Here is a 14,229-nt window from a genome sequence, read left to right as displayed (position 1 = left end):
CTTTGCTAAATTCTTCGTGTTTCCACACATTGGACTGGAATGATCATTTTTTGCTTCCGTCACGTGTTTTGTTAACTTTGATGACACTTGGTCGTTTTTACATTATAGTGAAATAAACCCACCGTGCAAAATATCGATATTATCAATTTGTTTCATTTTGAAATGATTTTAATGGTTTGGGTCGATCTGATTTTAAACTCACCTGAGACGGATCAATCTGGTTGGAACGTAGGACTATAAATCGATTCATCGATTATGTCGATTGATTGTTACATCCTTAATAGTGTACTCATGTTTTATGCCCTTCTAGCCCTATTACTGAACATTTTGGTGGTTAAATCAAGTTATATGTCTCTTCTTTCTTCCAGCACTTTATTTGCTTTTGACATTAATATCATATTTAAAGTCTTATTTCTTAAATAAGTGTTTTATCTGCAGTGGACAACGTTTAAATTTCCTCTGCATGCAGTGAACCAGAGAGGAACTCTGACAGGGAAAAAAAACTGATAGTTACAAGGTGGATGGCAGAAAATCAAGTTTTTCTTTTTTGCCATCTGCAACAAGTCAAACCCCAAGAATTTCATAGTGGTTTGAGTGAAAACTGTCTTGTGGATTTTTGTACCACAAAACTTTTGCATCAGATAGTTATGCACTTTGTCACTACATTTTCTCAACCAAAGAACTTATCTTGGCTCAGCCATCACAATTCCTCCCTGACTGTGCAAACCAAGATGGGGTTGACTTCTGTGTGTTACAGGTTTAACAATGACTATATGTCTGTTGGGATGACAATATGATTGATCACATTTACTGCAAAACAAAAGCATCTGAATGCCGTCCTGTGCTTAAAAAGAAAAAACCCTAATGGAAGTAGACGGTCTTTGCTTTTAACCTGCTTATTTACATGTCAACACCTATTTTTCTCATTAGTTGTGAAATATCTGAACAACACTTAAAAGTGTGTGTTTGACATCAATGAGCTTCTCGACACTTTCTGCGTACTTGACAAACCAACACCGAAAATATCTGCGCTATACATGTCTTTTTAAACATTTGCCTTGTTTTGACAGCACCTCTGATGCGTTCAGATTCAAATGCAGGCAGGGTTTCATTGCGGTTCCTAAAGCAGAATGCTTGTATCAGCTCTCTTGTCAGCTCTCGTTACGGACGGAAAGTATCAGGCACTAATGCCATTTTTAAAGTCATCAGCAACCGCAGCAGCTATGACATATCATGATAACAGTCATTTGTTAGGATGTCAGGGAAAACAAATAGAAAGTAATATCCTGCTTTTCAAGGGAGAGAGATGGGGAAGTGCTGTGCCTGTGATCTTCATTGTGGTTGTAATGAGGATGTCACAGCTGTCAGTGCTGTAATAGGTAGCTGATTATCTTAAGAATCGCCTTCATGCTTTTGCACATTTTTGGATTCAGTAAAACCAAAAAAGTGCTCTGCTATTTTGTTTGAAAATTCCAGAGATGTTTGGCTACTTTTTTTATTCTTTCATCACAAAAGGCCTCCTCCCTATATTTGTGTAATCTATGCCTAACAAAGTTGAAGAGCGATGGGAAAAATAATCATCACAAACATGGCTATCTCTGAATCTTCCTGTTTAGATTTGGTTGCCTCTTTTTTTTTTGCTGCATAGTGCCATCTTGTGTTCATAGTAGGACATTGCATCTGTTTAGTGTTGTGTTATAGTAAGACGCATACAGAAAAAACACATTCAGGCCTGTAAGCGCACATTTTTGCAGTGTGAACATTTTCACTCATTTCCCTTTCTTTTTTTAACATTTTTTGTGTTTCAAATACATACATTTTGTTTTATTTTACTAATTTATTGTCTAATTGACTGCTCTTTAGCCTCATGAATATATTCAGATGTGATATAGAATACTCAATTTTATCTATAAAAAAAGTTCTTCATCCCACATTCAGAGATAACTGTAACTTGACATGTTTTGAATTATCTCAAGCATTACTGTACCATGCATAATTGAGGTGCTGGTCCCATTTTTACAGTGCTAATGAGTACACTTTTCCTTGGAAAAACTCCCACTTTTCCCACCTGCCTTTGCCAACAGATCCCAAGGTGAAATGTGCATCTTTTACTTATTAAACTAAACTTAAGGTGTGATGTTTAGTCAAACATTGCCAGTCAATCGCTGAGAAGTGAGTGCAGCCGTGACCCTCTGGGCAGAATCAGAGCTGCAGAAGTGCTTTGGCATCAGTGTGACAGGATTAACACATCAAAAGCAGTGTCGGGGCCTACAGCAGCGTCGCGCAGTCTCTACAGCACCTTTCATGTTCTGCTCAGGTTCACTACAATTTCACGTAAGCCAGCAGCAAGTCAGACGGAAAAAGATAATGGGGGGGCCCAAGCTGCTGCTATCGAGCTTTACCTCAGCCTCAGTAAAACATGTCAAATTCAGTGTTTGATGAAAGATTGGAGTTCAACAGGATCAAGTCAGGAAACGATATCTGACTTTGTCACATGGCCATGATGGAAAGGCACGTTGCAGGCTGACATTCAGGCTGAAATTATGGCTGCAAGCATGTGTGCTTCCACTCTTCATTGACACACACTCTGGATAATCAGGGCAGAAGGAAAATGAAGCCCAGGAGAGCACAAGTGAAGATGTGTTAGGGTGTGTAATCACAGATATAATGTGGTAATAAGAAAAGTTGGGGTAGTTTCAGTATAAATGTATTAATGAGATAGAATAACAGCTGCTGTAAGCATAACAATTGTTAGCATAACAATATTCTAAATGCATTTTTTATTTCTTATGAAAAACTTGTCATTAAAGACAAACTGATGGAAAATCTTGTTTTTCTTAGATGTTTTAATATGTTCTTGTGGCATTTTTCTGATGACAGAGGACATATATAAAAAATTTGTCCCAAAAATTGCATTTCTTAGAACTACTTCAATCACATTGTTGTGACGCTTGGTAATTATGTTGGGCGGGCCACAAGCTCCCTGCTTCCAGCGCTCAGTAACAAGAATGGGAAGGGGGGCGGGGTTGCTCTACGCCAACGGTCCCGTCCACAATTCTGAGCTGAATTTCTAATGAACTCGACACAGCGGTTGTTGTTTTTTTTTGTTTTTGTTTTTTGTGAAAACTCCATAACCTTACTTAAAAGACAGCTGAGAACACTTTTAAAATCTCTCAAAAGACAACTGGAGCTGGACTTTGTAGGAATGTAGGAAAACAGTTTGAGTTGAACTGCATTTTATCAAATAGTACAATCTCAGTCTAGTTTGCTTTGAATGCAAATAGAGATAATTTTGCTGTCTAAAGTAGTTTTTTTTCATTTTTCATTTATTTATTTGGTCCTTTCATGAAAATTGATGTTCAAATGTTTACATGTTTCTCTTGCATATTGAACATTTTCATGATTGGAAGGGAGCAGAATTGAAGAACACAATTCTTATAATTATCTGCTCCCAGGTAGTTTTAGGCTCTAGACCTGAGGTGGATTGAAATAAACAATAAAAACTAAAACTATAATCAGAAGGTTCAAAAGAAAATAGTTCTTGGTCATTTTAGCTTGGGATGTTGCTAAAGAGTTTGGGGACCCAGACAGAAAACGCACAATTGGACCCAGTCAAAAAAAGAAAAAAAATGTAACTTTTTATATATATATATATATATATATATATATATATATATATATATATATATATATATATATATATATATATATAAAATTACATTTTTTTTCTATATTTCCCCAAAAATATTAAATTTAAATAAGTATAACTCAGACAAACTGCCTTATTTATTTTGACTACTCTAGCTTATTTTAAAACATATAATAAGGCAATATAAATAAAAGGTGGGTGAGTAGCTGTTTAGAAGCCTGCACCGCTCTGTCATTGTCATTTTATAAAATCTTTCAATTTTCACTACTGAAGTGATTGACTTCAGGAATCCTGAATCTTTTGCTGTTTAGTCTGTGAGGTGGCAGCACTTCAGATCAAAACAGTGTGTTTTATATATGGTCAGTAAACTGTGACTCCATCAATTCCAATCTGATAAACCTGCCACTAAGGAGGAAGTTAGACACCTGCATTATTTGTCTGGACTAACTAGCCTGGTCTTTGTTCAGGTGATCGACATTAAAGAGCAGCTGAAGCTGTTCAAGAACTTTTGGTCCAACCTCCCTGAGGCGATATGTGTGGAGTACAAAGTGACTGCTGGGAATGTAAGTGAGGACGAGTGCTGGAATGGACACACCAAGAGCAGGTACGGACATGAAAAGACCTGAAAGGGCTCACAGAGTGCTTGGAGGTTTTGGCAGGTTGTCTGGAAGTGCATCACAAAAAGCAAAAGCCATAAGATAGAACTTTATTTCTATAATCCAAATCAATCCAGATCAATTAAGACAGATTATATTAATTGTATGCTAATAGAATTTAAAAGTTACAAACCGATACATCAAAGGGTTTTTAGGGTATTTAATACTTAGCAAGCAAAGAGCAACAGTGGAGAAAACTTCATTTTTTTTATATAAATGTATGAAATTTGTCTTCCTTTTTCATATTGTAGGTACTTTCCTGAAGTGGTAAAAGACGGCCTCACCAGCCAGGTGAACAACCCTGAGGTGGACGTGGACATCACACGTCCAGATACCATCATCCGTCAGCAGATCATGGCCCTGCGGGTTGTGACCAACAAGTTAAAAAACGCTTACAATGGAAATGATATTACCTTTCAAGACTCTAGTAAGAGTTTTCCCTTTTTACAAAAAAAAGCACAAATTAGATTTTTTTAAACCCCAGAAAAGATTAAGTAATTTTTGCAGTTGAGGCTAATAGTTGCCGAATTCAGTGGGGTTTTCAAAAAGTCAGATGATAAAAGTAAAGGAGGGACATTTTCTTTACAAATCTGCTTTTAAAATAAGACTGTTAAAAGTTTTTAAAAAAAATCAGTCACAAACAGCAAACATAGTGAATACACACAATTTTCAAATTCTTATATTAGTTGTAAAAAAAAAGAAGTAAACAATTGTAAAATCCTGTGTGTGAGTGTGTGGTGTGCTTAAGTGTAAATGTTGTATATGTCACAGTAAAAAGAATATAAATAGAAGAAAAATAATTAAAACAACATCAAAACAAACATTTTGAGCTTTGCAAATTCTGACATTGTGCAAGAATACCTTTTACTTTTTGATTTATATTTCTTCTCTTGACAATTTCCCTATGTATTAATCTACCAACTAACATACAAAGTAAAAACTCATCAACATTTCAAGAGAAAATTAAATTCCACTTAAAAAAGGACAAACTTTGGCTGAACACCCAAAGATCACTTTTATTTTGCTTTTTTTTTTCATAAAATATGAAACTAAACTGCAGATTTATGTTTGTTGCAGTATTTCAAAGATTTGCTTTAGTTAACATTAAATTGCAAACTGAACAAATCAAATCGGCGTGAATATATGTGTTTGTTTCTCTTTGTGTCTACTGTTTAGTCCACGAATCAAAAGACCACTGTGAGATTTAAGAACTTTCTTTACATATTAAACTAAAACACCTACTAATGCCAATAAATGTCTTATAAATGTCTCAAAAAGTCTTTACACAGCTAAGAAACGCTTTATAAGCAGCATAATAACACTTAGAAAGCATTAGTGAGACATTTACAAATGTTAAGGAATGTCTTATAATTGTCCTATAAAGACTTAAGAGACATTGTTAATTCCCTAAAGTTAGTGTATTTCTGAATAGAGCATGCGTGTTCTCCCTGTTCATGCGTAGGTTTTCTCCAGGCATCCCGGCTTCCTACCACAGTCCAAAAACATGCTTCATGGGTTAATTGGTTACTCTAAAGCAGGGGTGTCAAACTCCAGGCTTTGAGGGCCGACCTCCTGCTGGTTTTCCAGAATTCCTGCCTCGTCTGCTGCGGATTACCTGAATCAGGTGTGTTTAGCCAATAAGGAGCTTCAACGGCAGGTTGCTGGGAAAACATGTTTGACACCGGCCCCTTAGGGCCTGGATTCTGACACCCCTGCTCTAAAGTGTCCCTAGGTGTGAGTGTGTGCGGCTGTGATTGTGTGCCCTGCAACAGACCTGTCCAGGGTGTACCCCGCCTCCGCCCAGTAGTGACCAGGACAGGCTCCGGCAACTCCATGACCCCAAAAGGGATCAAGTGAATTAGGAAGATGGATAGATGGACAGAGTTACCAAATATAATGCTTTAACTTAAATGGTCATGTTAACAGTGCTGAGGGGGAACTGTAGCGTCAAAGGAGTTTCCTGTAACCTTCATGCTCATAACTCCAAAATTCTCCTGCTGCCTAAACCTAAAAGACTTATTTACAATTAATTGTTTCAATACATTTTTAGTTCTAACGCGTAACAGTTTTGCAGATTAAACTTGTGAATTTAGTAAAACAAAAGCAGACAGAACCACAACTGAAGGGAGGTATATTGTACTACATTTGCTAAATTGAATTCCATCCATGTTTTGCATGTTGCTGCTTTAATTTGCTTCTTGGTGGAACAATAATGTACCGACACTGGTTTGTCTCATGTTGTGGCGTTGCAGATGATGAAGGCAGCGGCTCAGGCAGCGGCAGCGGCTGCACAGAGGCCTGCACCACAGAAATTGCCCGTTTTGCCACAGAATTCCCGGTTGTGAAAGCTGACCGGAGCGGGCCTGTAGATGACTCTGCCTCACTCTGTGCACCGTCTGCAGCTCTGCTAACCATGCTCACCCTCTCCGCCCAAGCCTTTTGCCAACAATGGAGATAATACTAGGAAAACAAGTTCAAGATGAACCGCAGTGTTTCCTTTCCTCTCCTCTTCCGCTGTTTTATTTTATTTTATTTTTTTTTTGTATCCAGGCAGATTGGAGCAACAGTCAAGCAGGCAGCATTTAAGCTGCAAGCCTTCATGCTGGAAGAGTCTGCTCTGAGAAAGAGTAGCCATGCATCACAGTTTCCCTCCTTCCCAAAGATCTTGCAGTGCCATCCCTAGACTTGATATTTATTGGAATCAATTCACAGTGCAACGCTGTTGCTGACCCAACAGACTCTGCCTCAGAGATTAACACAAAAAAAGCTTATTTTCTTTGCACGTGTGGCAAATGTTAGGAAAAATCACCAAGAGGAGAAAAAAAAACAGCACGCACTTTGACTATAAATGCAAAAATTTTATTTTCTATCTTTTTTTTTGTTTTTGTTTTTTAGAAAGTGGTTGTTGGATGTACCTAAAAGTTGTAGCCCAATGAGTTTAAACATATGTTGGACTATGAAGGATACAAATATATATATTTTTGCCTAAAGTTTAACAGTTTAAAGGCAAACAAATGTTCTTTTAAATGTTATTATTTTTGGGGATTTAATTTTTTATTTAATTTTATTATGAATCTAATGCATTCTTTAAATTACATGACCTCATCTTTTGTGTCCCATTAAACAAGTTTTAAAATCTTTTTAGATAAATTATAATCTAATATAGATTTGCAATGGATCTGCATAGGCTTTTAGTTCATCACTGTCAGTGCCACTGTGGTCCTCGGCTCAAACTCACTGCATACAGACTAGAGAATAATGAGCGAACAACATTATTTTGCAAATTGCAGAGATAGATATTCCAAATCATAACAAATTATTTTCAATTGCTGACAACTTTTAAAAACCATTTATATTGATAAAAGCGGGGTTTTATCTCATTCAGTCTCCAACAAATAGAGTGGTACAAACCTGTTAAATTTTAAACTTCAATAAAAAAAAGTATTTCTTTGCAGGCTCTAAATCAAAGTCTGGATTGTGTCCTGTATTTTATATGTAAACACTTTGCACTATTTGAGCACATTATTGCAGTGTTGTGCTGCTGACATTTCTGTATTAACAGTAACTGGGACCTGTATGAGGTTTTTTATTGCTGCTTCATCAGAGTACAAATCCAAATATTAACCAAATATGTCTCATAATTGCAAAAAAAACAATAAGAAAATGTGTTTACCATTTCAACACTTATTAAAAAGTTATTTACTTTACCACTTTAGGTGAAATTACTATCAAACAATATTAAAATTAAATGGTAATTAGCAAAAATTGCAATGTATGTAATGCGTAGTTTGCATATTACCTGGTAAAGGTTTGGGAATTATTAAGACAGACAGCAGAAAATGGCACATGATGGTTACTGTGAACGCTAAGAAAGGGTCCCATCATTTCTCTGGAAAGCTTGAATGGTTATGTCTGCGGCGCAGGCAGGCTGGAGGCCGACCACAGTCACCTGTGAAATGAGAATCTGTGGGGACTGGACAGGGCTGAACGCTTCAGTGCAGCTCTTCAGTAGAGTGAACTCACAGAGAATGTGAGAGGCCTGGCACTGCTAAAGGAAGCAGACAAAACCAGCCTGTATGTACATCCTCTGTTCTCTGAGAGCCCGTCAGGTCCACAACCAACAAGCCAGCTGAGCTTCTATCCACCAAATTAGTCTGTACTATTCCACTCGCTGTCTATCAACAAATATTGGATGAGCTTTTCTTTATTGCTTTGAAGTATACAGTTGCATTCACAGCACAGGAGCAAAAATATTGAGAATATGTATCATGTGATTTATTGGAAATTATTCTTTATTATGACTTTTGATCTCACAGGATGCCCTTCTTATGTTTTGTATCATTGAACTTTTAATATTTTTGCAATAAAATACTAAAAATGCTTTTGAGTCAGTTTGTGAATAAATCAATAGAAGTTTAGCACAAACAGGATACTTGTATGAACGTCACAAAAACACTTAAAGGCCATGTCACACAGTCACTTTGTACATTTTGTGCATTTTCCACGTATGGAATTCCAGTCTTTCATGATGTATGTAATTCATAAGTGTTTCTTGTGTTCGTCATTCTTCTGTGTGCAGATGTCTGTTGTGGATCTCGGTCGATGGGTTTTTCCATGAATTCGGTTTTGAGCTGTTCAAAATTTTGGGTCGGTTGAGAATTGACTCGTGTTTTATGTAGTTTATATGCAATTATTATGTAAATCTTACCCAATTGTGCTTGATTTTTGTGAGATTCATACGCAAAATGTTTGGCTTTCTACGACCGTTCCACGTATGTCCACTGGACATTTCACGCATGTACCACCGATGTATAACTTTCATAGGAAGTTTACATCGCAGATGTCACCTTAAAATTACGTAATTCAGAATCACTAATGAATAAACAGTGCAATATTCACGCACAATTCATGTTCTTCATTGATTTATGTGTTCTTTGCGTGGTTTATTCACACTTCTTCTTTGGTTTTAACTTGGTGCACTCGTGATACATCTGTAAAAATTTCACGTAAACACCGTAACTTTTCAACGTATATTCACGTATGACCAATTTTCATCTGTGTAGCATGCGCAAAATGTTCATAGTGGCTGTGTGATACGACCTATACTAAATTTTAAGGTCTGATAAATATAAAGAGACTAAACTAAAGATCACTGTAAGAAGAATAAGTAGGGGTTATTTTGTTTATTTTGCACGTATATAAGATTCAGGTGATCATTATGCTGGGATTTCAGATTATAAAAGAACAAAGTCTTTTGCACAATCAACATTTTTCCTCTGCTCCACAGTAGAGCCTACAGGGTAGCTGGCCTGCTCCATCGCTCTGAGGTATGTAAGAGCACTGAAGTGCGTTTCAGAACAACAGGACAGCTAGGCTTCCTCTGTGTACTTTCTATTTGTGAAATCTGCTTTTATCAGTGGTTCAAAGCCTCTGTTTCTTCGCTGACGCAGGTAGAGCACAAAGATAAGGAAAAGCACCAGGAGACCAACAAAGACTCCACCTAAAGTGGAGCCGAGTACAAACACAGCCGGCCCGCCATCTGCATCTGTGAAGATGAAGCACAGGTGGAGAAGTTCACTGAAATCTTTATTTTGTGGATGAAAAGCCAAATATTGATTCTATGTGTTTACAGTCGGAGGATGCAACTAAAATACCTTAAAAAGAAATTGTTTTATTCCATAAAAAAATATTTGCACATATTTAAGCATATATACCTTTACTTTTTCTTTTTTTGTATTCTAAGCCAAACAATAAACCAAATATTCAGAAAACAAATAGGTCAACTAATCCAACCAAAAAATAATATATTTGTTGCTCACCATCCAGAGAAATAGCATAGGAATATCCCAGCTGCTCTGAAGGGATGTAGATCTCCTCATTGGTGATCGGAGGGAAGAAAGGAACCATGTTGTAGTCCCTGTTGTGACCTATAGGGGCCATCTCGTCGGGAAAAGTGGCGTTGGAAGGAACAAACCTTCGCATCCACTCGTCAAAAATTGCATCAGTAAAAGCATGCAGCACCTGGAAGATTTCAAACGACATGGTTGTTTTAATAAGATACAAAGGAATTTTGTTTCCGTGAAATTTTTGGGTGAAATGTCGCACCAGGAAGATTGGATCGTTGGCTGCTGAGTGAGACAAAGCGCTGGTTCCATTGAGCATGGCGTGGACCAGGTTGTGAAGGTTGTTGACAGCGTCGTCCAGTTCTCCGTCTGGCTTTTCATACCCCTCAAGAGCATTTCTGTGAAATTTAAATGCAACCTCTCATGAACATGTCTCATCTAAACCATCAGATTCTAAGAATCTGCGGGAAATCTATTAAACTGAAACTGGCTGTTAGTTCTGAACAGTTTTACCTAAAGCTAAAAGATGAGTTGGTGAAATATGGCGGACTGTCAAAGTCTCTGAGACCAAGACAGCTTCTGACATCGTTCATGCTGGGCAGAGTGCCGTTGGATCTCTCCATGATGCCTCTCTGAATCAAACCCTCATTGGTGCCATTGCAAAGAGTCACCAGACGGTTGTAATCATCCAAACTGAAAAGAAAAAAGACACATCTGTCAACATCCTATTTTTTTTTTTTTGTTTGTCAAACCCCACCCATCCATCCCACAGCTCCTTCAGTCTGCTTCCATCTGGGAGAAGACTACGCAGTCTTCAGGCCAGGACCAGCAGACTCAGAGACAGTTTTCTCCTCCAGGCTGTCAGGAAGCTGAACTCTCTCCCAGCCCTGCCCCCCCTCCCCTCTTGTTGCCCCGTTGCCCTCCTGCTCTGCTGATCCCTAACATGCACATGTCACCTACCTCATCAGCACTAGCTGCACCTTCCACCAGTCCTCCAGTGCCGTAAAAAATGTAAGTTAAACAAGGAACTATATTTCAGCCACTTTATTCTCTAGTCACTTTATTCTCTCCTCATTTTTACATTGTTATTTTTATACTATTTATGCCTCTACTATTTATAGTTTGTTTTACTGTGCAATTCGAAGGTGTCCCCCCGTTTAACTGAAAAATGAAGAGAAAACGCTATTTCAATTTCTATGTATGTGTCAACATTGTAGATTTTGACAATAAAGTTACTTTGACTTTGACTTGAAACCCTATATTAATATCATGTTTATTACACGCATTTCTGAGACCCCTACCTCATTAGCATGATCAAAATTGCCCCTAAAAACCCATTGAATATAGCTTGATCTATGTTTTCTGCCCTGTAGTTCATCATCATTCCACTAGGGGCAGTAGTAGGGCTTTTCCATGTTTCAAAACGGCTTCCTGCGTGCTTTCCATTTGGCGGGACACATTAAGCTAATTTTTTAAACCTTTATAGTGAGAATAATCAATATAATGTTATTTTTTAAACTACTTGCTGTACAGACATAAAATTCATTTTTTATAACAAATTATTATAATACAGTTACACCATGCTAAAATGCGTTTATTAAATTTGAGATGGTGGGTACATAAGGTGATTTTTTTTTTCTATGAACACTAGCATTTTTTCATTTTAGACTAACATTGCTGTGAGCAAAATCTAGAAAATCTCCCAACATAATATGATAATTGATATTGTCTATATTTTGTCAAAACATCAAGTTCAAAAAACATCCTAATTTTTAAAAGAAAGTGAATTTTCTGCCAATTATTTCATGTAGTGGGCTTTACAGGGTTAACCAGTAACATTTCTTTTCTTCATCTAATCCATAATTCCCATACATCTCACCTGTTACACACCACTCCCCATCTGGAGAATCTGGACTGGTTACTGATGAGGGAGGGGTTGTCTGGATTCCTTCCTCCCAACATGGAATCAGTGCAAACATCACACTCGCTCTGACCCGTGGCAAAGTTCCAATAAGGGATGGCAAAGTTCTCATCCCCTGAAAGTCGCTGTGGAGAAGAAGAAAGTCTAAAATTATTCATACCAGGATATCAGTTGGGAGTTTCTTTCAACCATTATTTGGCAAATTCATTCTATATTTACAACAGCTTCAATGTTTTCTTAAAATTTTTGCTCTTTAAAACATATTTTTGTAGCTTTTTATTATTTTTGCATTTAGTAATTATCAAAATGAAAATTTTGAACGAAAACGTGTGAGGATTATCTACTTTTTTATCTGTCCTTAAACATGCCTGACCATAAAACAGACCAGCGTGAGGCAAAAACTGTCACATTTGGTTTGAAAAGTCCTCCGCAAACAGAAATTTGCAACTTATCCATCTGTACATTACTTATTTAGAATAAAAAGTCTCTTTTTCATGCATTTATAACAAAAAGAAGTATACTTTTTTCTTATTGTAATGGTGTCTTCTTCAGAAACAGATGCTGTAGCAAAAAAACAAAACATTTTTCAAATAAAAGAAGGGCCATCAACAACTCCTTTAAACTTTGATAGTGCACCTAGAACCTACAAGTTCCTTATTGTTGAATGCAGAAAAGCTAGAAGATCTAGACGGTAAAAGTCGAGTGTTTGACAAAGTTGCTGTACTGGATTAAAGTGGTGAGTGAATCAAAGGTCTCTTTAATGTTCAATGAAATTTTTGAATTTGCTTCAAAGCAAAGCTCCTTTCTTAACTTTTGCCTTACATTGTAACCCAGTTCATACCTGAAGCTCGCGTTCCAGGCTCAGAAGGTGGTACCTGTGCCAGGTGATGAAGGCCGGGCCTTTGTGGGAGAAATCGATGGCTTTGAAGGGACGACCAGGACCTGAATTGGAATGGAAATTGTGATTTTTGTGACTAACTTCAACCAATAAAAACACAGATGTGTAATTCACTGAGATTTAAGTCAATGCAGGACTCTAGAAAACTTATAAAGATCATGTGCTGTAAAACATTTTTAAAAAAAGACACCCTCAGCATAAAAATATCATACAAACACCTCTGAACTACCACGTCTCTGTAAAGCAACAGTTTACACCATAGCATTAGAGAAACTACTGAAAGAACCGTCCAATTTATATCTGCAAAAGAAAGAAAATAAAATCTTTAATTAACAAAAATATGTAGATTTTACCTAGAAGAGTGTCTCTAACTGAGTAGTAATGCTGCCAGACAAAAAAGTCATATATGGAAATGTTGGCGAATTGTGGATCTGTCCCGTTTGGTCCCAGTAATCCCAGCCAGTGTTGAGTAGCAATGACGTAATCTGGATGGATGGTGTTTTTAGCCAGATCCAGCACATTCAGGAACTCATTCAGCTCTTCTTGGGTCAAGGAATGGATGTTCTTCCGTAAAACGGGAGCCTTTTTTTGGTCACAATTTGGTCCCGTCCAACCAAACTTACATTGGCCACAGTCAAAGCCTGCAAAGTTTCCTGCAACACACACATTGAAATAATTAGAAAGTACTGGATTAGTGGTGGTAATAGTCTAGCTCAATCCCAGTACCGTGATAGAATTCTGCAGTACTTACCAGTGCATCTACAGGTTTGGTTGAAGAATTTGGTGGGCCACCTCTCTCTGTCATCCACATTTCGCAGCCTGTAAGGTCCTCCCCATGGCTTGTTGTCCACCCGAACAGCAGTGCAACTTCCTCTCCCTGACAGTGAGCCACAGATGTCGGCAGGATCGGAGCCCAGAGCGGGACAGCACCGTTTGGACTGGATCCCCTCCACAGTGCAGCACACTCGAGGAAACTGAGCCTCTACTGGTACAAGCAAAAATAGAAGAGTAAATGCGATCATCATATTCCACCTGTTTGTTTCCTCCAGTCAGTGGTGAAAAATCACTTTGTAGATCAACCCTTAGCGGTCAATTAGTTCCTCTTAAAGAGAGTAGAATCTCAGTCAGCCACGGTTTCCTGCTGTGTGACTTCAAATTAGATTTAGCGATAGAGCTAACATCTGCAAAAACAACATTTAAAGCCAAATCATGTTGCGTTCCGGCTGGTTACACGCACATTAAGAATGATTCTAATGTCGGCT

General features: G+C 37.6%; 2 protein-coding genes across 3 annotated transcripts in view; one reads left to right on the top strand and one right to left on the bottom strand.

The window, feature by feature from the left end:
- The window catches only part of gpc6b (glypican 6b), a 117,941-nt gene extending 109,256 nt beyond the window's left edge, over positions 1 to 8,685 (top strand). For both annotated transcript variants that reach the window (XM_023950523.2, XM_023950522.2), the window contains 3 exons: positions 4,117 to 4,253; positions 4,557 to 4,732; positions 6,558 to 8,685. In XM_023950523.2, the coding sequence (XP_023806291.1) occupies positions 4,117 to 4,253; positions 4,557 to 4,732; positions 6,558 to 6,763 (519 nt within the window). In that variant the 3' untranslated portion in view covers positions 6,764 to 8,685. The remainder of the gene's footprint in view (positions 1 to 4,116; positions 4,254 to 4,556; positions 4,733 to 6,557) is intronic.
- Positions 8,686 to 9,473: 788 nt separating this feature from the next.
- Positions 9,474 to 14,229, bottom strand: dct (dopachrome tautomerase). The gene is made up of 8 exons (XM_004081780.4): positions 13,719 to 14,229; positions 13,321 to 13,620; positions 12,911 to 13,011; positions 12,028 to 12,194; positions 10,662 to 10,841; positions 10,411 to 10,546; positions 10,125 to 10,326; positions 9,474 to 9,850 (listed from the first exon to the last, which is right to left on the bottom strand). The coding sequence occupies exons 1-8, from the start codon at positions 13,990 to 13,992 to the stop codon at positions 9,675 to 9,677; spliced, it is 1,536 nt and encodes a 511-aa protein (XP_004081828.1). The 5' UTR covers positions 13,993 to 14,229; the 3' UTR covers positions 9,474 to 9,674.

This window comes from Oryzias latipes, chromosome 21 (genome assembly GCF_053564925.1).
Source record: "Oryzias latipes strain Hd-rR chromosome 21, Olatipes_Hd-rR_3.1".
NCBI classification, from domain to species: Eukaryota; Metazoa; Chordata; class Actinopteri; order Beloniformes; family Adrianichthyidae; genus Oryzias; species Oryzias latipes.
The sequence above is the reverse complement of the archived record's forward strand: the minus strand, read 5'-3'. Positions and strand labels throughout refer to the sequence as shown.